This window comes from Mus caroli, chromosome 5, assembly GCF_900094665.2.
Source record: "Mus caroli chromosome 5, CAROLI_EIJ_v1.1, whole genome shotgun sequence".
Lineage (NCBI taxonomy): Eukaryota > Metazoa > Chordata > Mammalia > Rodentia > Muridae > Mus > Mus caroli.
This window is the reverse complement of record NC_034574.1, coordinates 19,601,288-19,622,139: the sequence shown is the minus strand read 5'-3', so window position 1 is coordinate 19,622,139 and position 20,852 is coordinate 19,601,288. Positions and strand designations below refer to the sequence as shown.

The 20,852-nt window shown below is 47.3% G+C and overlaps 1 protein-coding gene across 3 annotated transcripts in view; it reads right to left on the bottom strand.

Annotated features, from left to right (window-relative positions):
• Positions 1-67: 67 nt before the first annotated feature.
• Nub1 (negative regulator of ubiquitin like proteins 1) overlaps positions 68-20,852 on the bottom strand; it is a 23,864-nt gene continuing 3,079 nt past the window's right edge. The window contains exons 2-15 of one of the 3 annotated variants that reach the window (XM_021163016.1): positions 20,127-20,257; positions 16,235-16,402; positions 14,658-14,719; positions 13,840-13,910; positions 12,260-12,442; positions 12,024-12,115; positions 10,697-10,803; positions 7,979-8,162; positions 7,121-7,228; positions 6,030-6,182; positions 3,861-4,007; positions 2,534-2,629; positions 1,594-1,771; positions 68-1,455 (exon numbers count right to left, since the gene is read on the bottom strand). In XM_021163016.1, coding sequence (XP_021018675.1) covers positions 1,277-1,455; positions 1,594-1,771; positions 2,534-2,629; positions 3,861-4,007; positions 6,030-6,182; positions 7,121-7,228; positions 7,979-8,162; positions 10,697-10,803; positions 12,024-12,115; positions 12,260-12,442; positions 13,840-13,910; positions 14,658-14,719; positions 16,235-16,402; positions 20,127-20,243 — 1,845 coding nt within the window. In that variant the 5' untranslated portion in view covers positions 20,244-20,257 and the 3' untranslated portion in view covers positions 68-1,276. The remainder of the gene's footprint in view (positions 1,456-1,593; positions 1,772-2,533; positions 2,630-3,860; positions 4,008-6,029; positions 6,183-7,120; positions 7,229-7,978; positions 8,163-10,696; positions 10,804-12,023; positions 12,116-12,259; positions 12,443-13,839; positions 13,911-14,657; positions 14,720-16,234; positions 16,403-20,126; positions 20,258-20,852) is intronic. The other 2 variants (XM_021163015.1, XM_029477668.1) reach the window with 2 other exon arrangements.

Here is a 20,852-nt window from a genome sequence, read left to right as displayed (position 1 = left end):
CACTTACTCCCAACACAGAATGGAATGCTCACATGAACTGGGAAGCAACTCACTGTCAGACCAGACATTCAAGTGTGTTCCCCATGTTTATTTCCATCAGCATCATTCAGTTCCAAAGCACAGCAAGGGGGCCAGCAAGACCATCAGGGGGCAGGGCCAGCAAGACCATCAGGGGGCGGGGCCAACTTAAGTTCAGTTCACACATTGTCTTCTGAGCCCCAGACTCATGCTGTGGTATGTTTGCCTATCCCCCACACAAATGTGTAATTAAAAAAAATAGAGACAATCATACCTGTCCAACTTAGTCTGCTGCCAAGGCTTCAGGTGAAATGAAAAGCTCTTGGGAACACAGTGGCACTTGGCCCACACCACATCTGGCTGTTACCATGCCTGGGTACTAGAAGGCTATCTACCTGGTCACACCCAGGACTAAGCAACCAAAGGCTGACAGGCCCTTCTTCAGCGAGTTTTCTGTGACCAGTTATAGGAAACCCAGGGAGAGTCTTGAGAAAGCAGATCGCAATCTCAGGTCCCTTGGCTATCAGTAAGCTTTCAGTCTAGAGATGTTAATTAAAAATAACTTGCTGTGGTTAGCATTTAAAATTTTTCCATTTAATAAGATTTTCACTTTGTATGAGGAATTTAGAATCCATATAAACTGATTTTGCAACCTTGAATTTTAAGTACAGATTTTACTGATCTGAGAGCACAAAACACTGTCATTTTTAGATCAAGGTATCTGCACCGCCTGCCATGGTGGGAGGGAGGCTGGCAGCCTGTCCGTCATTGCTGGGCTCCATAGCACTTGGAATAAGATGCAAGGGGTGATGCAGGGCAGCAAGGGTGAGGGAAGCTTGCACAGCAGAGGTGTTGGGGGAGGAGGGCAGTTCAGCAGCAGGACAGTGGGCAAAGTGCACGGGATGGCTAGCTGAGAAGACAGGAGACAGAGTCCCAGGCCCTCTGCAGACCTTCTCTGGACTACCCTGCCTCAGGAGGTGGGGGTGGGGGGACCTGCTTCCCTGTTCTGGATGGAAAACCAACAGAGTGGCAGTCTGGGATGCAGACCTAGAGGAAGAAGGGGAGCAGCAGAGCTAGGCTGGGGCATTCCCTTTCCTAGACTATCCTCTGACAAAGTCTCTTCAATACACTGGGTCCCTGTACCTGAGGAGGAAGCTTACTTAAGAGAAAAATCGTTGAAAAGCAAGAGGAACGCAAAGAAGCATTCAACCATTTACAACCACAGAATTTATAGTGGAAACGTAGCACTTATTTCTGATCAGTTGTTCTTTGCGGCAGAACTTATACTTTCTACGTAGGACAAGTATTCAGCAATAATGACTTCTTCATCCTCCAGCGTGGAGTCCAGGTAGTCCTCCTCGTGCTCCGGAATGTCCTCCAGGATTTCGTTGACAGCCTCCGTTTCCATGTCTTCATCTGTCGAGGCACTAGAGGTCCCTGCAGTGAAACACCACAGGTCACAAGAGAGGTACCCCTGACAGTGCCTTTGGTAGCCACCTTGTCCTGGCAGAACTCTAGGGATGCCCCCCCCCCCCTCGCCCAGCCATCAGTGAGGAACCCAGACCTCAGACCTACCTGCAGAGTCAGATGGGGATGTGGACGGTGTGGGGGAGGAGTCCTCTCCTGAGAACTGCAGGTCGGGTGGGAGGCTTCCTCCATGGTGTGCAAGGGTCTGAGCTGCCAACTGGACATTGCCTCCAAACACCCTTAGTGCAGCTTCAGCCACTACTGTGTCAAAGCCCATGTACACCAGCTAGGAGAGATCACAGGGTTAGGACTGACCATAAGCTCCGCCCACACAGCCATGTGGCTGACACATGGCACAGCAAGGCAACTTTGCTTCCTAGGTATGTGTATGTAATTAAAGAATTCAGCATGCATTCTCTGGCCTTTCTTTCTGACAAGTCCCTCTTCAGACACCAGGCCATGTAGAAAGGGTCTCTGAAGACCTGGTCTAAGAGGTCCTAGGCACTCACTTCAGGACTGTATGAAAATCTAACCACAAGTTAAGTGGCCACAATACCTGGGCCATGCTAACATGTGGTACATGGTGAGCTGAACTTCACAGGACACAGTGACAGTGACATCCTCTTAGGTCCCAGGCAGAGAAATAGGACTGACATAATAGTGGAACATGGGAAAAGGACAAATAAGAACTGAAGGCAAAGGGTAAAAGGGTACCTCCTACTGCAGTGCTTCCTGCTGCTTGCAGGGATCAGAGTCTAACTATATAGCCCTGGCCTGGTACTTGCTCTCTAGACCAGGTTGGCCTTGAACTAAAAGACCCATCTGCCTGTCTCTAGTGCTAGGTAGGTAAAGGCGCGCATGCACTATCTTGCCCATCGCCTTTCCCTTCTTCTATAGAAGCACCTCTCACTCAAGCCCCTAACCATACCCACCTCACCACATAGGCCTGAGGTCCTCCCAGAGATGGCTGGTCCCACTTAAAGCCTAGAAGCAGGCACACCCCATCCCACCACCACCCCGCACCGCAGCCAGCCCCAGGCAGGCTCACCTGGTCAATGCTTTCCTGGGAAGGACTTGCTTGGCGGCTATTGTTCTCAGGGTCTGCATCCTGTAACCACCACATGTGGGGGTTGCTGAGGAGAACCTGCAAGCAGACAGGGACGGTCTTTCCTCACTCACTTAACCACCAGCCACTCCAGCACCTCACATGCAGGCGCACAGCACAGACTGTCCTCTTGTGGGACAATGAGTAGAAAATGGCACAGTAGGTTGTACAGAGTGCCTTGAAGCAGGAAAGGGGGCTCTCAGCTGGCCGGGGAGAGCCAGGGATCCTCTGGTTTTACCTTCCCAGTGGGAAATGGCTCACCACGTCTGCAAGTTTTACTTGGGTTCTGGATCAAACTCAGGTCCTCATGCTGGCAAGACAAGTGCTTTATAACTGGCATCTCTCTCGCTTCATGCCAGTTGGAATCTCAGTGGTTTTTTCAGATGGTTAGACTTCCGCTTTTTACATTTGTCCAACACAAAACCTCAAGCTTCATATTCAAACTACATTATAACTTAAAATGTATATGAGCTGGGCATGGTGGTACATACCCTTAACCCTACACTTAGGAGGCAGAGGCAGGTAGATTTCTAAACTTGGTACCGGCCTGGTCTACATACTGAGTTCCAGGATAGCCTGGGCTACATAATGAGACCCTGTCTCAAAAAATAAAACAAATACACATGTACATGCACACACACACACACACACACACACACACACACACACACACACACGAGTAAAAAAAGAAACAGTGGGGCTTCCCAAGGCAGAGGATGGATGCAAATGGGCTCTGTTGCCTGAAATACATGGTGACTTTGGTTCCTGCCTGGCTAGCCCCAGCCCCAGCGATCTTCCCCATCCCGGGCCAGCATACTGTTCTGCTGCCCTCTGCATCCATCTCTGTCTACCACTGGTTTGTGGCACCTGAGGGCAGTGTCCAAGCTGTAGCACAGAGCTTCCTGTGCCTCCTGACCAAGACCACCAGGAAAGGCCGTACTGTTACTTTGTAGCTTTCCTCTAGAAGCCCTTTTGCTGAGAGGTACCGAGAGTAAAACCAGACATGCAAACAAGCATTTTATTCAAACACTAACACTGGGATGGAACCAATCCCTTCAAGTTGGAAAGGCCAGTCACTAAAGCCCCTGGCCAAGTGTCTAGGCTATCACTCTGGCTCTGCGGGGGACAGCTGACCTGACCGCACGCACCCCACCTCCAACTATATACAAAGCCTTAGGAGTGATTTGCACAGGAAGGCTGGGAAGCAGAGTCACAGGAACCAGGCTGGTGGGGATACCCAGCTGCTCACACTGAAGGCGGGAAGCATTACCTTCAGGGCATCGTCCAGGTTGCCTCTGGCCTGGTGAAGGGCTTGTTTGGCAGCTTGTGTGGAGTAGCCCATTCCTCTTAAAGTGTTGACATTTTCCATTCGGCGTCTCCTTTTCTCCTTCTCTTCCTTCCGGATTTGGGCCAGTTCCTTTAGGAAAACAAGGCAGTGCGAGTTAAGAGGTGGAGGCAGCAGAGAATCTGCAGGGTGTCTCTGGATCTCTGGGCTGGGGCACAACCAAACCGAAAGGGACGTCTACCCATCCTGCCAAGAAAAGTGGCCGGAGGCCTAGGGACAGGGTTAGGGTTGGGCTGAGGCCCAGGAGTCAGCACAGCACTTCATAAGAACAGGTCGGTTCTTACATGCTTAGGAGCTGGGGGCCTCCACAAGTAGGCAGCTATGTTGTGGATGACCCTGGTGATACCTGTAGTTAATTTCACTTTCCCAGGAGGAGCTGTCTGGCAGGAGGAGTCACATACTCAGGTGACTTCTTGTGAACCTTCCCCCAAATGAATAGTGACCAATCACTGGGCGAGTAGGTGGGATTTCCAGGTTGGACCTAATTCACACATGTATGACATGCACACGTGCTCTTGATTTCTGTGGTATGAGGGCCCAGTGTTTTATGTACCTGGGCATTCTGCAATGTTTTTATTACATTTTAATTTGTTTCATGTATGTGTGTGTGTGTCAGAAGACAAGCTGTAGGAGTCAGTTCTCTCCTATGATACGGGCCCAGAGGACAGAACTCAGATCAGGCCGAGTCACCATCTTGGCTCTCCCACCACACTGAGATGGCAGTCTGTGAGCCTCGGCTCAGCTCATCTGTAACAGAATCAGTCATGGGGAAAGCTGAACACACTGCTGGGAGAACTTATGAATTACAAAGTATTCCACCATATTGTTGAAGACATCACTGCAGACAGCAGCTTTCCATGAGAGCATTAGGGTGGCGGGTGGGTCAGCACAGGCTCCCTTCCTAGGGTACTCAACTACAAAGTACAGAGCCAGCTTCTCCTGACCTGTCCCTGACTTCTGCTTCTAGGACCAGAGACCATGACTGGAACAGTGAGGCTGACTGTGATGAAGGGAGACATTTGCACAGTCCTGTTGGCAGGTCAGGACACAACCAACCCACAGCTGCACTCCTACAATTGCTTCTCCTACCCCACTGTGGCCACTCCTACAATTGCTTCTCCTACCCCACTGTGGCCACTCCTACAATTGCTTCTCCTACCCCACTGTGACCCACAGACTGCTATACTGCAGGGAAACCACACCACCAACTCTCTGGACCTCAGGTTCTTCATTGTACAACTGGGCAGGTATGACAAGGTCCCTTTTTTTTTTCCACTTAAGAATTATAAATTTTTTTTTTAATGTGTACTTGTAAAGACTGCAGCTTTTTAAGACCTTGTTTTTATGATCTGACATGTTTGCAGGCAAGAAGGTAATCCTAAATTATCATGGTGGCCTCACAACTGCCATTTTTTTTTAAAGATTTATTAACTTATCATATGTAAGTACACTGCAGCTGTCTTCAGACACTCCAGAAGAGAAAGTCAGATCTCCTTATGGATGGTTGTGAGCCACCATGTGGTTGCTGGGACTTAAACTCAGGATCTTCAGAAGAGCAGTCGGGTGCTCTTACCCACTGAGCCATCTCACCAGCCCACAGCTACCTTTGAAGTAACTCCCAGAAACACAGTATGGTGTTGAGCAAGATCCTGAGAGGAGACTGAAGGCATAACTGGCCACCATGACAGGAAGCTGCCCCGGCTCTACTTCAAGCTGGCGTGATTCTGGTAGGGTGCAGCCCTGTCGTGGACACCTGCTAGCACTGGTGACGCCCCAGGTTTCTTTCCTCCCCAGCACTACAGAAAACCAGGCACGATTAATACCAATAACCCTACCCTGGCAAGTGTCAGCAAGGAGGATCAGCAGAGCAAGGTTACCCATGGCTTTAGAGCAAGTTTGAGGCTAACCTGGACTACAGGAGCCTGTCTCAAAAAAAGGGAAGACAATGCATATTAGTCCAGCCCTCCATGCCTCTCCTGGCCTCCTGCCTGGTCTTTTCCTACCCAGTTCAGAAATAAAGTCACAAACGTCTCTGTTTCTTCACCTCAAAGGGTTGGAGCCTCCTAGGTGCTGCAGAGAGAACGGAGAACTCACCTCTCTACGGTTGGAAATGTGAGTGGCTGCATGGTCCACGTTCCCATCGCAGGCCCGCAGGCCCAACCGTGCTTCCTGGGCAGTGAATCCCAACTGTAACAAGTTGTGAACTTTTGATGGATCGATGTAAAGCTCTTTAAAGAGCTGCCGTGCCTACAAACAGGAAGAAGCAGAGCGCTCACCTCACAGCAGCAATAAGGCTTAGCAAAGCTAAAGCCCAGGAATGAGGCTACCAAATGTGAACTACTATGTGTGAGATTCAGACATGCTGAGCTTGTCTAACCTGCCCACCATAAGGAATGAAACAAACACTATCTCTGCCTGCATAACATACCCATAACTTAGCACCAATAGGCAGGCTGAATGCTGCAGGCATGCCAGAGTGACTCTTTCTTTCTTTCATTCATTCCCAGCTTAGCTGGCGGTGGTGGTGCAGGCCTGTAATCCCAGCAATGAGGAGGCAAAGGACATCTGGGCTATACAGCAAAACAGGCTGCAAATAGCATCTATCTCTCTCCCTTGTAGGTGTGCTGGCTGGGTGGTTGCTAGGTAACTGCAGGTGGTCTCTCTTTTTTTGTTTTAAGGTGTATTTATTGTTTATATATGAATACATGGTCGCTGTCTTCAAATACACCAGAAGAGGGCATTGGATCCCACTATAGCTGGTTGTTGTGAGCCAGCATGTGGTTACTGGAAATTGAACTCAGGACCTTTGGAAATGCAGTCAGAGCTCTTAATTGTTAAGCCATCTCTCCAGCCCTGGCAGTCTCTTTCTGAGGTACAGGTCTGTTCTGACTCTCTAGCCCTCTCTGCTTGTGGCACACAGAACAGCAGGAACAATGGAAGCCAAGGCCTGCAGAGCTCTACCCTGGCCTACTCATGCTAGAGGCAAGGCAGAAACTAGCCATTTCAAGCCATTTTAAAGTCTTCATTACAACCCCCTGCCTGAGCCTCACAGACACAAGTGTTCATGCTGCATATGAGAGAGGGGACCGGACAGAGGTGCAGGGCTCTGACACATGCGTGACTCAAAGAGTACTCCACTGCCAAGGCAGAGGCAGAGGTGGGGCAGAGCCAGCAGTCTTCCTCACCTTGTTGAGATATTCCCGAGCTTCCTGTCCATTTCCACTGTGATAGTTTCGGATTCCCTGAAGCAAGTAGAGTCTTAAAAACAACACCTTCTCTTTCCCACAATTTCCCTGAAGTTATTGGGAGAAAAAGAATAAGTGATCTTATTTCTAATAAAAGACATGGTCACTGCTCTAACTGTGCCATGTCTCCACAGTAGTAAGATGACAAGATAGCCCAGGGCATCACTGCTGTCATTGGGACAACTTCTAAGCAGTATCTCTTCCACTTGGACGGGATCAGTCAAGACACTGACTCTAGCCACCACAGGCCATGACTAAGTCACTGGTTCTTTCCTGGTCAGACTGAGAGTAGTGGTCTACAATTAGTAAACTCTTTAAAAACCACCACAGCCAGGCGTGGTGGCGCACGCCTTTAATCCCAGCACTGGGGAGGCAGAGGCAGGCGGATTTCTGAGGCCAGCCTGGTCGACAGAGTTCCAGGACAGCCAGGTCTACACAGAGAAACCCTGTCTCGAAAAACCAAAAAAAAAAAAAAAAAAAAAATACAGGAACAGTCTGGGCTATATGAGACTGTCTCAAACAAAAACAAAAATCAAACAAACAAAAAAACCAAAAACACAACAACTAACAAAACAGAACACAACAAAAACCCAGCCAGATTCATTAAACTCTCAAAACCTGCTAAAGCTCTGGCTAATAAAGGGGGGAAGGGGGTATATATGCTGCTAACACTCTGGCTAGTAAAGAGGGTATTGTATTGTATGCTGCTGCCCAGCTCAATCACCTCTGGCAGCAGCTCCCACATCTAGGCAGATGTGCCCCACAAGCGGGCTGAGACAACCAATCACAGTGACCTACTTTTATGTGGACCAGTCTCTGGTGATTCTCTCCGTAACAGTTTTTAAAGCATTTCTGGGCCAAGTTCAGCTTTTTCTCTGCATCATCAAGGCATTCCAACTGTTCCAGGCGGAAGTAGCACCACACAATGTCCAGCTGGAGAACTGCATAGTTGTCCACAGTGTCCAGCAGCCCTTTGCACTCACTACAAGAGAAGGAAGCTGTCATGGCAGGGCCCTTCATGGGTCCCCAGAAAGCCTTTTAGCTCTTGGTGTGTTTCTAGGATTAACTAGTGGGGTATTTACAATAGGGATCCTCTGAATGGATAAAGAGAAATTAGGGTTCTTGACAGCAACATGGTGGCATCTGGCCCAGGACACAGTGGCTTCTAGCCCTGGCTATGAACTACAATCACCCAGACACAGGAGTCCTTCTCTGGGGATACTGATGCTGAGACCTAATTAGGGCAACAGTAGCAAAGCAAAGCTCTCCAGGACAGAAGCTGGTTGTCTCACTGCTAAAATTTCCCCAGGAGATTCTAACATGCGTAAAGGTTGACACATGGCTTTAAAGACACCCTGAAACCTGCTACTCCCTAAAAATGCTCCAGCTGATGGTAGTTCTAACAAGACATTCAGTGCTCAGGGACTTTCTCATTGGGGGAACAGTCTGGAGAACACCAGGCTAAATGCCTAGCTGACTCCTGAGGGCCCATGAACAGGCTGAGCCAGACACAAGGAAAGCAATGAAGACACTATTCATGAACTATTTATTTATACTTTGTTATAATGCTCAATGCATAATGCAGACCTAGCCCTCAAATCAAAAAAGTATCTGCAAACACAGTCCACACAGATATCTCCAAAGCTTTGTCCATCTACTTCCAATGGGATGCTGTTAAATAGCTTTTTTTTTAAACCTTGCCTATCTAGACATGTTCATCCCGAAGTCTAATGAAATAGATTTTGTTATCACCCACCAGGCTGCACACAGTCCAATGGGGGCAAGGACACAGAGAACAATGTTTTTGCATGCTTTCATCCCTACCTCTTCTAGCATTCCTATTTAGTCATGAATATCTGACAACATACATGCCATGTGGCTACACACACACAGACACAGGATGAGGGGTGGGGGTGGGGTAGGCCCAGGGAAAGAACATCTTCAACACAGCCTGAAAACTTGACTTGAGAAGAGGCAGAAAGGCTGTAGGTAGAAATGTGCTCTCATATCAAGGGAGATGCCCTCATCTGCAACCTGCTGACAGGTTCACCTTCTGAGACAGAAAGGCTTAACCACTCATAAAGTGCAATGGGCACTCTGCCCCGCATTAACTTCCAAGGTTATGAAAAGCTCTTCCAATACCTGCTGGACAAGCAACAAGGACAGAAATGACCCAGAACTGAACTGTGTGTGGCCAGAACACAAAATGAAAAATATATCAAAATCCAGGTCTCCTATTAAAGGGGATGTTTTATTCTATTACTTTCAAAACAAAAACAAAAACCAAACATCAGGCCGGCATGGTGGTGCACACCTTTAATCTCAGGACTCAGGAGACAGAGGTAGGCAGATCTCTGAGTTTGAGGCCAATCTGGTCTGCCTAGAGTTTCAGAATAACTACGACTACCAGCCAGGACTCTGTCTCAAAAAAAGAAAGAAAAGAAGAGAAAAGGAGGAGAGGAGAAAAGAAAGAAAGAGAAAAGAAGCCAACACCTGCACACTGTAGTTTTGAAGCCGATAGGCTTAAATTTAAACCTGAGCATGCCAACTGGGAAGTTAAAAAAAAAAAATCAAAACAAACAAAAACCTAGCATAAAACTGTTTTAAAGAACAGCCAGGGCTACACAGCAAAACCATTTCAAAACACCAAAAGAAAAAAAAAGTGTATTTCTATATAATAATGACTTGGTTTGCAATTTTAAAAGCTTTGCTATTCAACAAATTTTCATGTTGAAACAGTTTTAAAATGAAAGCACTAAAGTTACTTTGACTTAACACTGCTTACCAGAATTTTTCATTTATTTATGTATGTATGTGTTTGTGTGTTTTGTGTATGTGCCCATGCAGTAGCTATGGAGACCAGAAGAGAGTGTTTCTTGGGGGATGTTTCTGTGCACTGAGTATTCATCTGAATGTTACTTCTGTACTTGGAGATAAATACGGTTGCAGCCCAGACTTTGGGACTGCCCTTGTGATGAAGCATTCCTGACTCAGTATTTTGTAAAACATTGTTCTCTGTTATCTCACTGGTCAACAGGGTCAACCAGCCTATGGCTGGGCAGGAGAGGGAAAAGTGGAACTTCTGTCCCCAGAGAGAGAGGAGAGGGATTCAGGTGGGCATGGGGAGTTGCCATGAATGAAGCAGATGGCAGGTAATGTGATGGGGCTGCGAAGCAGCTGGGTTAGAATGGATCAGAATTTGCTCAGCTGTAGTACCTGGGGCATTGTCCGCACTGATACCACTCCTAAGGTGGGGAGCAGTGTGACAACAGATCCAGTGGCAGCACCCTGCAGGTGCCGAGCCTACAGATTAGGTAGGAATGAGTGGGCGTCCTTCTGCACAGGCAAGGGGGCTGGTTAGAAATACAAAGGAGGAAGCTGCCACATTCTGGGGGGTGCCTTAACTCCTGGCCCCCAGAGTTAACCACTCTGCGGTAGAAATCAGTTGCAGTCAGGCAGGAAGGTGCTGGGGAGCCTCCCCTTACACTAGTATCTGCTGAATGCAAAAGCACCTACCAGAAGTATCTGTCAGCGTCCAGGAGGCAGGGCAGGGCTATTCCATACTCTTTTCTTTTCAGGAAAGCTCTGCCCTTCTCGTGGTATCCCATAGCTAACATAAGGGCCTAGGAAAGAAGGTAAATTTTTAAAAATAGTACTTTCAAACAAGTTAGTACTGCATAATAAAACAAAGTAAAGTTCATTAGCTCTATGGAAAAGCAAGGCAAAAACCAAACACAACTCAATCTAAAACCCAATTAGCTAAGCTCCATGAGAGCCTTAGCTAACTGAAGCCCTGCAGCCTTCAAGCCACGCCAGAGTCTGAGTGGCACCAGGCCCTGCGTTCTTCAGGCTCTCCTTCCACCTGCTGAGCCACATCTGTCTCAGTTTTCAAGACTAGACAGATGAGCAGGCAGGAATTCTTTTGGCCTTCCTGAGAGCACTGCAGGCGTGGTACTGTGCTCACATTTGGGACAGAGGAGGGAGGAGGACAGGATGGAGGCCAGCCTGCCCTAAGCAGCAAGACTGTCCAAGTAAGAATGTTAAGTTCCTCAGTGTTGTTTGTGGTTTTGCTTTCAATTTGGGGTCCCTTACTTATTTCAGTCTCCCGTCCTCCACTTTCACAAGCAGTATCACCACACTTCCAAACTATCTGACAATGCCAGCATTTCCTAGACAACTTTTTAAAACATTTATTTGTGTGTATGTGGGTATGCGTGTGCACTTGTGCCATAGCACATATGTAGAGGTCATGGGACAACTTTCAGGATTCTGTTTCTACCGTGTAGGTTCTTGAGATAGAACTTGGGTTGCTTGATAGCAAGCACCTTGATGTGCTCAACCATCTTGCTGGCCGGCCCTCCAAAGACACTTTTAAAAGGCTGCAATGGCTTAGACTGTGTATTAAATGAGGGCTTGGTCCCCAGTCTCCCCAGGTGTACCACCATGTCCAGCTTACAAGCTCACTACATACGCTTTAATTATTGTGTGTGTGCATGTCTGTGGATCTGGGTACAGCACTCTGCTCCCACCGTGTAGGTTCAGAGGATGAAAGCAGGTCAGCAGGCTGACAGCAAGAACCTTTACCCACTGCTCTCCCTCCAGGCCTGGAGTTCTTCATTTTAAACAGAATAATTCATGTAGTGATAGTGAGGCTTACCCAAACTGTCATTTAAAGGCCAAATAGATTACAGAATGAAACAAAAACCCTAAAATGAACTTGATCCCAAGTGAGTCAGAGCTCTTCATTCTAAGAAACTCCTAACTCAAGAAACAAGCACAACCCACCCACCCCAGCACCCCCAGTGAGCCCATCCCCAGGGCAAGGCTCCCAAACCTAACTTACTTTTCTTTCCGCAGGGGGAATTCTGATTGACCTGCCTGTCTGGTTCGCAATGTCTAAGTAAGGCATCGTTTCCGGATCATCCACCATCTCAGCTGCAACAAAGCCACAGGAGCCTCGTTAATTAAGGACCAAAGGGCACTTGAGATGCCAGACTGTGGAGGACTCCACAGCAGGCACACTGCTCATGTGTGTGCGTGCTGCCTGATGCATTTTGGTGACAAACCAAAATGGTGTACCTCTCTCCGCCAGGATCTCTAGTCCCCGTTTGGTCCTCTGAATGCGTCTCTCCTTCAGCTCGGCCTCGTTCTGTTCCTCTTCCTCTAGCTGTAAGTTTTTCCTCACATCCTCTTCAGACTGTTTCAGCTCCAGCACCATCGCCTTCACATTGTGAGTAACTCCTTGTTCTTCAAGGCGTTTCCCTGGGAACAGCAGAATTGCCTGTCACATAAACTTCCTGGGCACAGTCCATTTCCTGTGGTAAATGGAGTTCTTTTCTTAATTAAATAATTTCTTTATTTTGGAATGAGCTTGTGTGTGTGTGTGTGTGTATACACGCATTTGTGAACAACATGCACGAAACACTTTCCTGCTTCATCCCAGGACCAAACTCAGGTCACCAGGCTTGGCAGTCAGTGCTGTTTCCCCACTGAGCCACTCCACCAGCCTGGAAAACAGGATTCAAACCCCTGCATTCATTCACACTTGGTGACCAGATGCCATATTCACTCTCTTGTTTTCTTTCTCTTCACCCTAAGACCAGACTGAAGCAATGACTATTTGAGTGCACGTTGCCAGGTAGGATAAGAAAGGAAACCGAGAACGTGTAATCAACACAGACTTTCCTGTCCTCTAGTTGGGAAAACAACTAACTCAAGAAGCCACAGTACGGTAAGGACAACAGGGCCAGCTCCCAGCTCCTGCCATGGTGAAAAGCAGAGGCCACAGGAACCTGCCTGTTTTCCTACCCTACAGACCTAACCCATCTGCTTCTCTAAGACTGTTTCCCTGGTAATAGGTAGAACAAAGACAAGAACAGAAACCCACAAGAGAACAAAGAGGAGTGTAGCTAGCCCAGGGAAAGGTTAGCCAAACAGACAAACCTAGAAAAAAACAAGGGTGGTCAATACAGACAGACTACAGCACCTCCCTTTGTCCTCCAGTGTCAGCTACTAACAGTTGTGGGCACTGCTGCTTTAGGTCTGTCCTTCCTGCACTGTGCCATGAGCATTTGGGGGGACTATCTTGTATTTAGCAGTAACTCTGACCTTGACTCAGGAAATGATAGAGGAGTACAACCCTCCCCAGCAACACAGCTATTACCAAAATTGTCTCCTCACAAAGTCAACTGTCCTCAGCACAGGAAGGTTTCCCTGGCTGAAAGTCACTGCTAAAGACTTGCCTGGCTCCTGTCTGCCCTCAGCAATCAGAAAGGTCTCTACCCCACACTAGATCCCACTCACTTCCCTTGGGTATTAGCCAAGTGCTTCAAACTGGCCTTGTTCATCTGTCTCTCTGAGGATTCTCTCTCTCCTCACAGGAAGAACTATGAGTAACTCTGACCCTCCCCTCAGCACAAATTCCATTCTGGAACATTCTATGAGACTGCCATGAATGTCTCCCTTTCCCACTAGCCAGAGCAGGCCAGTGACTATTTACTGGAATGCTCTTTTCTGCCTAACATTTATGGTAAACTTCTAACAGAATCAACTCTGGAGAATAAATGCAACAAAGCCAGGAAGGTTTCAATAGAGGAAGAGGAAAAGCAAAACAAACCAAGAGAAGTCAGCCATCAGATGCACACTTTGCTACAACATACCTAGTTGAAGCTGTTTCTTATTTATTATGATCTTGATGTAATTTTCTTGAAATCCAAAAGTTTCAGCTATTCTATAAAACAAAGGCAGAATGATTTCTGGAAGAGCAAGCTTGTCACTTGTCACCTACCACGGAGATTTGGGTTATGAGGTCCTTTCTGCCACTTTATACTTTCTACTCACAAATACCCAGGCCCTCCACCCACTGACCAGTGAGCATCACATTACAATAAAACTCCAAGTGGGTGAGACAAGCCCCTTTTACACTTGCTTCTGAGTGGAGGACTGAGGGCTGCCATTTGAGCAGAGTCAAAAACATGCTTGCCATACTTCCCAGCATCCATGGGACTCTGAAGCTAGGGCTATCCTATACCACTGTCTACTTGCGGGCATTGAATGAGTGGCACGTCCTGGTTCTCCTTAACCCTGATGGAAGCTGAAGTGAGAGAAATAAACTAAAGGGACACTTGGGATGATGGCCGGTCTTCACTGACCAGCACCCAAAGGAATGGAATGTATAAACACGTGTTCTCTTGGTGCATTGTTCCTCCTGCTTCCGTCCCTCAGCCAGCCACTGCAGTACGTTGGGCATGTCTGTGGGCACCAAGCTGCAACCCTCTGAAAGCTGCACTACATCTAAGAAGCCCCCCTGTTGTCTCTGGTGTAGCAGAGCCCAGCATGCCTGCCATCCCACCCTCCAGGCTTCCTCTTCTCTGCTGTAAGGGGAGGACAGGCCAGCTGCCTAGCTTACAGGATGGCTTGAGTGCATGCAGGGTAGGTAAGGGGGGCAGACCTGCAGGCACCCAGCTCAGATACTCACTGACACCTCAGGTCTCTACCAGTGACATGCAAGCGGGTCTCCAACAAGCTTTTCTTATCCTGCTGCAAAGAGAGAAAACAAAATGCTTGTGTATGACACTCCTTTGAACTGGTGCCCTGCGTGAAGCTGTAAGGTGCTGTCAGGATGCAAGCACAGGGTTCTACTTAAGGACTAAACCATTGTCTGAACGGAGAAGCATGCTGAACACAGTCTAGCACAAACCACCAGGGTGACCTGATTGTCCTATGCCAGCCACCATCATAATCGAATGGAGAGATGGCTCAGTGGATGTGTCTATACTCCTTTTATAGAGGACCCAAGCTTTCTTCTCAGCACCCATTTTCTCAGACTCAGAGATCCCCCTGCTGCAGCTGGGGTTAAAGGTCTGCACCACCACCACCCAGCAAAAATAAAATCTTAAGAAAATGTTTGATGGAATTTCTGAACCCTCCCTCCCATCTCATCACCCCTCACAAGGCACCGAGTCCAGCACCCCATTCCTCTTCTCTGCAGCCTTGCAACCATTATTTCCTGTCTCTGGAGTTGTCAGTTTTGGACATTTCACATAAGCAGGAACATATAGCATCGGTCCTTTCTTTCGGCAGGTTTTTGAGGTTCTCTCCTATTACAGACATTAGTGTCGAGTATCTGTCACACCAGTCATCTTCTGTGGCGTGGACTGTGTGGCTCATCCACACAGTCACTGACACAAGTTGAGCTGTGTCTACCTTAGCCTGTGGTGAAGGCTCACCTGTCAGTTTATTCTGACAACATCTGGTGTGTGGTGGCTGTACCTGCTAGTGTGGGTGTGCCTGTGTAAGCAAGCGTGTGTGAAGTCCACACATGCTTGATGGCAGGTGTCTTGATTATTTTCCACGTTGTCATGTTATCATAGTCTCTCATTGATTCTGCTGGCCAGTGAACTTCAGAGCTCCATACACATCTCTGTGATACTGTACCAGTCAGTGCTGGGGTTGCAGGAACCCTAGCTTTTTATAGGGACTCCAGGGTCTTCATGTCTGCACTGACTGGGTCATTTCTCCAGCCAACTCTCCCTTCTCGCACTTGGTTTTTCTGTAGTAAACCCTGGTCACTGGGCTTGATGGAAAGAGCCTTCTGCTAGGTCATCTCCTGGCTCATGTGACATTGTTTTTGTTTTGCTTTCCAAAAGAGAGGGTCTCATGGGCTGACCTTGAATTAACTATATAGGCTGAAGACAACTTTAAACTATAGGGAGGTGCTGGCTCCCAAGGGCTGACATTACAACACACACTATCATGCCTCAGTTCTGTGGCCCATGCTTTGAAGGCCAGACATGAATAAGCCTACCTTAAATGTATGAAGAGAAGTTTATATCATCAACCATTCAACACATGGAGTTCCTTAAGCACGTTTACAAAAAACAGTTTGCTGGGCATGTGTCTTTAGTCCTAGCAGAGGCAGCAATCTGGTCTACATACAGGACAGACAGGACCACCCAACACAAAAAGACCCTGTCTCAAAAAGCCAAACCAAGCAAACCAACAACACAACCACAGCTCATCTGAGCACAGCAAGGCAGTCTCAAAGCTACTCACCTTCCGGAGCCTTGGAGGCAGGAACACCTCAATGGTGGCGATCCCAGTTGTTCGGTAGTGTTCATTCCCAGTGCCGCGCTCAATTGCTTTGCGTCGAATTTCCTCAATTATGTTTTCCACTTCGTTTTCACAGCACTCCAGCCGCTCAGAGTACTTCTTAGCAAGATCCTATGAGGAGAAACCAGAAACAGGTCAGGGGAGGTCCAGTGCACACACAAGAAAACTGCATGTTCGCATGTGTGTATAAATATAAATATAGATATAGATAGCTAGTTCCCAAAGCAACGTTAATTCTTACAAGCAGATGCCCCCACTGTACTGAAACTCAATCTGGGCTCTCAGGGAGGATTCAGGGAGAAATTTAAAACACTTATAAACAATAAAAATAGGTTTGCTGGTCAGAGTGAGAGTAACTGGGACTATTCCAGAGAGATGGAAGGGAGGGCTGAGAAGTCTGTGACCTTAATAGACTAAGAAATTACTTTAGGAAGCAATGAACTAGGGCTGTGACAATGACAGCTCAGCAAGTATAGGCACTTGTGGCCAAGCCTGACGCCTTGAGGTCAATCTCTGGGCCCTACAAGGTAGTGGTTGAGAACCAAGTCCTATAATTGAATTCTAACCTGTACAAGTGTGACACACACACACTTGTATGCTGGAGAGATGGCTCAGTGGCTAAGAGCATCTTTGATTGTTTTGTTTTTTGTTTTTCTCTGTATAGCTCTGGCTGTCCTGGAACTCACTTTGTGGACCATGCTGGCCTCCAACTCAGACATCCGCCTGCCTCTGCCTCCCAAGTGCTGGGATTAAAGGTGTTTGTACACCACCACCACCTGGCTGTTTTTTAGTTATTTATTTTTTTAGGATTATTTTGTTATTTTGTATATGCGAGTGTTTTGTTTTCATGTACCTCTGTGAACCACATACGTGCCCAATGCCCAAGGAGGTGGTAAGCCTAATTGTGGGGACTGAGAATTGAACCTAGGTCCTTTGTAAGAACAAGTGCTCTTAACCACCAAGCCAACTCTCCACCCTGTGGTTTGATTTTTCTTTCGGGGATAGACCAAACATAAGACACAGTGCATAAGAGCCACTTTTAAAAGGGCTTGTTTTGGGACTGGAGAGATGGCTCAGTGGTTAAGAGCACTGACTGCTCTTCCGAACATCCGGAGTTCAAATCCCAGCAACCACATGGTGGCTCACAACCATCCGTAATGAGATCTGACGCCCTCTTCTGGTGTGTCTGAAGACAGCTATAGTGTACTTAGATATAATAATAAATAAATGTTTAAAAAAAAAAAGAACTCTGGGCTAACACAACAGTAACATAGCAAGAGGAGGAAATCTGAAGAACTTTAAAAAAAAAAAAAAAAAGGCTTGTTTTAGTCGGGCAATGGTGGCGAACGTCTTTAATCCCAGCACTTGAGAGGCAGAGACAAGTGGATTTCTGAGTTCGAGGCCATCATGGTCTACAGAGTTAGTTCCAGGACAATCAGAGCTACAGAGAAACCTTGTCTCGAAAAACAAACAAACAAAAAAAAACAAAAAAGGGGGGCTTGTTTTCATTGTCTATGTGTCAGTGTAAGTGTATGTGCACATGGATGTGAGGGCTCCTGTGGAGACCTTCTAGAAGGCAGCTGATCCCTGGAGCTGAAGTTACAAGCAGTTGTGAGTCACTCCATATGGCTGCTGGGAGCTGAACTGTGATCCTCAGCAAACCTTTAACTGCTGAACCTTCTCTCTAGACCTAGAAGAGACCATTGTAATGTCCATGTTGCATGCCTGGGAGATGCTGGTGTGAACAAGTCTGTGATGCCAGTTCTGTCAAGCACAGGACACAGTATCAGCACAACACATACATACTGCTTCATGAGAGCACATGGCTGCAAAACCAGCCTTGGTTCTGTTAGCTTGTGCCCCTGACTTTTCTGAAAGAGTTTACTCTGAAGAGTAGTGTGTAATTATTAAAATTCAATCAACGGTATTGCTGGCTACTCTTCGGCTGTGGTGGTCTCCATACCCCCATGGCTATCCTCAAGCCACGGTCCACCTAGTTTCCCAAAGGTGTTCTCATTCCCAGTCATCCATCCCCTGCAGCTAGTCTGTCACGACCTGCTCTAAACCCTGAGCCCTATATAAAGAAAACTCCAGAGGCTTGTAATTTATCAGATTTTTTGTTGTTGTTTTTTTGTTTTGTTTTTCAAGACAGGGTTTCTCTGTATAGCTCTGGCTGTCCTGGAACTCACTTTGTAGACCAGGCTGGCCTCGAACTCAGAAATCCACCTGCCTCTGCCTCCCAAGTGCTGGGATTAAAGGCGTGCGCCACCACCGCCCGGCTATCAGTCAGATTTATTACAGTAAATTTTCACCTACAAAACACCCACACAAAGAACTCAAAACTCAACTGATATAGATACAAGCTGCACACCTAGATCGGACAAAGTGTCCTATATTATTCTATTGTTCTTCTATGATATCCATAGCTACCTATGGCTATCTCAAGCCATGTGGATACACTTCATCTTACTCTCCTAGAGGTTCCATCCAGTCTCCTCGTCCCATCTCTTCTCTCTGTCTCCATCTCTAAAACTCTCAGCCCACCTTCTTTTTCCACTGCCCAATCACAAGTTTTAGCCTTATCTTTCACCTGCCTTCACCTCTGAATAGGCAACAATCTACACTCAAGTAGTGTGGAGGCAACAGCAACCTCAGACCCCCAGAGGGTGGGATGGAAAGCATGCAGCTTCTAATCAAGGCTTCCTCCTCCTGGCAGCCACTCTTCCCCTAAAACTATTAGGGCCTTCAAGCCTCATTAGGATGTAAGATCCAAGAGTGTTCGATCTGCCAGGAACTGGAGATAAGACTAGAGTCTTATTTATGTCTCATTAGTTTAAGCCAAGACACCATAGCAAGCAAGTTCAAACGACTTTAAAAATAGCAAATCTGACCGAGCAGTGGAGGCACATGCCTTTAATCCCAGCACTCAGGAGGCAGAGGCAGGCGGATTTCTGAGTTCGTGGCCATCCTGGTCTACAAAGTGAGTTCCAGGACAGCCAGGGCTACACAGAGAAACCCTGTCTCAAAAACCAAACAAACAAGCCCCAGCACATCCGTGTCCAGGTTTGACTGTCTTCCAAAGGCTGTGTTAAAGGAGTAATGTTCAGGGCGCTGGCACTTCTGCATGGTAGAAGGGCCATTAGGACCCAAGGACACATCCCTTTCAGCTTCCTGGTTTAGGAAAAGAGTGTCTTCCTTCACCACAGGGGCCGCCCTGAGCCATGTGGTTGGGTGGTGTGCCTGAGGCAGGAGTTGGATTCACACCTGCTTAGGTGAGTCACAGGGCTCTGAGGCTGCTGCTGCCTCCACACCTCACATAAACTATTTCAGAAAAGAGAGGAGCACAAGCCAATGAACCAAGGCTGATCTCACAGCCAAACCTGTGTGTGTGTGTGTGTGGTCTCACTAGGAATCAGCCCGTGCAGGACTGCCTGTCCCAGCCTCAGTTATCATCTTTGCCCTGAGGCTTGTCACAATGTGCCATCCCAGACAAAGTCCCAAGGCTTCAGGACCACTCAAGCTTGAGGAACTTAGGGAAACATAAACCAAGCTACTGTGTTATAGTTAAGAGGACTAACACAATGCCTGGGGGATCAGGTAACATAACAATGAAATGCCAGCTTGTGGGGAGTGGCTTGGTAGCAGGGAGCTTGCATACACAACCTATATGAAACCCTGGGCTCTGCCTCTGCTGCTGAAAAAAATTAAGTAGAAAATTGTTCATTACTAATGGCTCCGGTGCTTCTCCAAACTTCCCCAGCTGTGCCTAGTCCTTTCTGTGACTTCAGAAGAGTATTTATTAAGTATTTACTAAGGCTTTGACACTGCAAAATACCTTTAAGGCCAAACCAACTTCCTTATTTTCATCAGTATATGGAGGTTTCCAAAGTTGAATTCTGTCTTCCCTTAGAAACTGAGTCAGTCTTGCTTGAAGATATTTCTTCTGCGCCATCCTTGAAAGTAAAACTGTAAATCAATAAAACCCACATCACATTTTAAAATGCTTTACACATTACCTAATACAATAAGTAAGTAGCATTCAGTCAGCTTAACGTAAGGTATTATATCCAATTATATGCAAGGCAATAGATTTTTATTGTTCCTTTGTGTTTGTGTTTTTTAAGACAGGGTTTCTCTTTATAGCCCTGGCTGTGTTGGAACTCACTATGTAGACCAGGCTGGCCTAGAACAGAGATCTGCCTTCCTTTGCCCTCTTGAGTACTGGGACTAAAAGCATCTATAACCAGCCCCAGTGTACCATGTCCACTTCCAATTGCTAATATGTAGCAAGGAGTAGCATGCTGTCCTGTTTGTGTTAGAAGGGAGCAAACCAGGGCATTCTGCACTATGAGTGCTGGGTCCTGTTCTAAGCATCCCAGCCTCACCTCTCCACTTCTTATCCTGTTATTCTCAAGGAAAGAGGCTGGCCAGACAGCTCAATAATTAGAGCACTGGCTATACTGTCAGAAGTCAGTTTGGTTCCAAATACCCCCATGGCAATTCACAATCATCTGTAACTTCAGTTCCAGAGGCATCCAAGGCCCTCTTCTGGTCTACATAT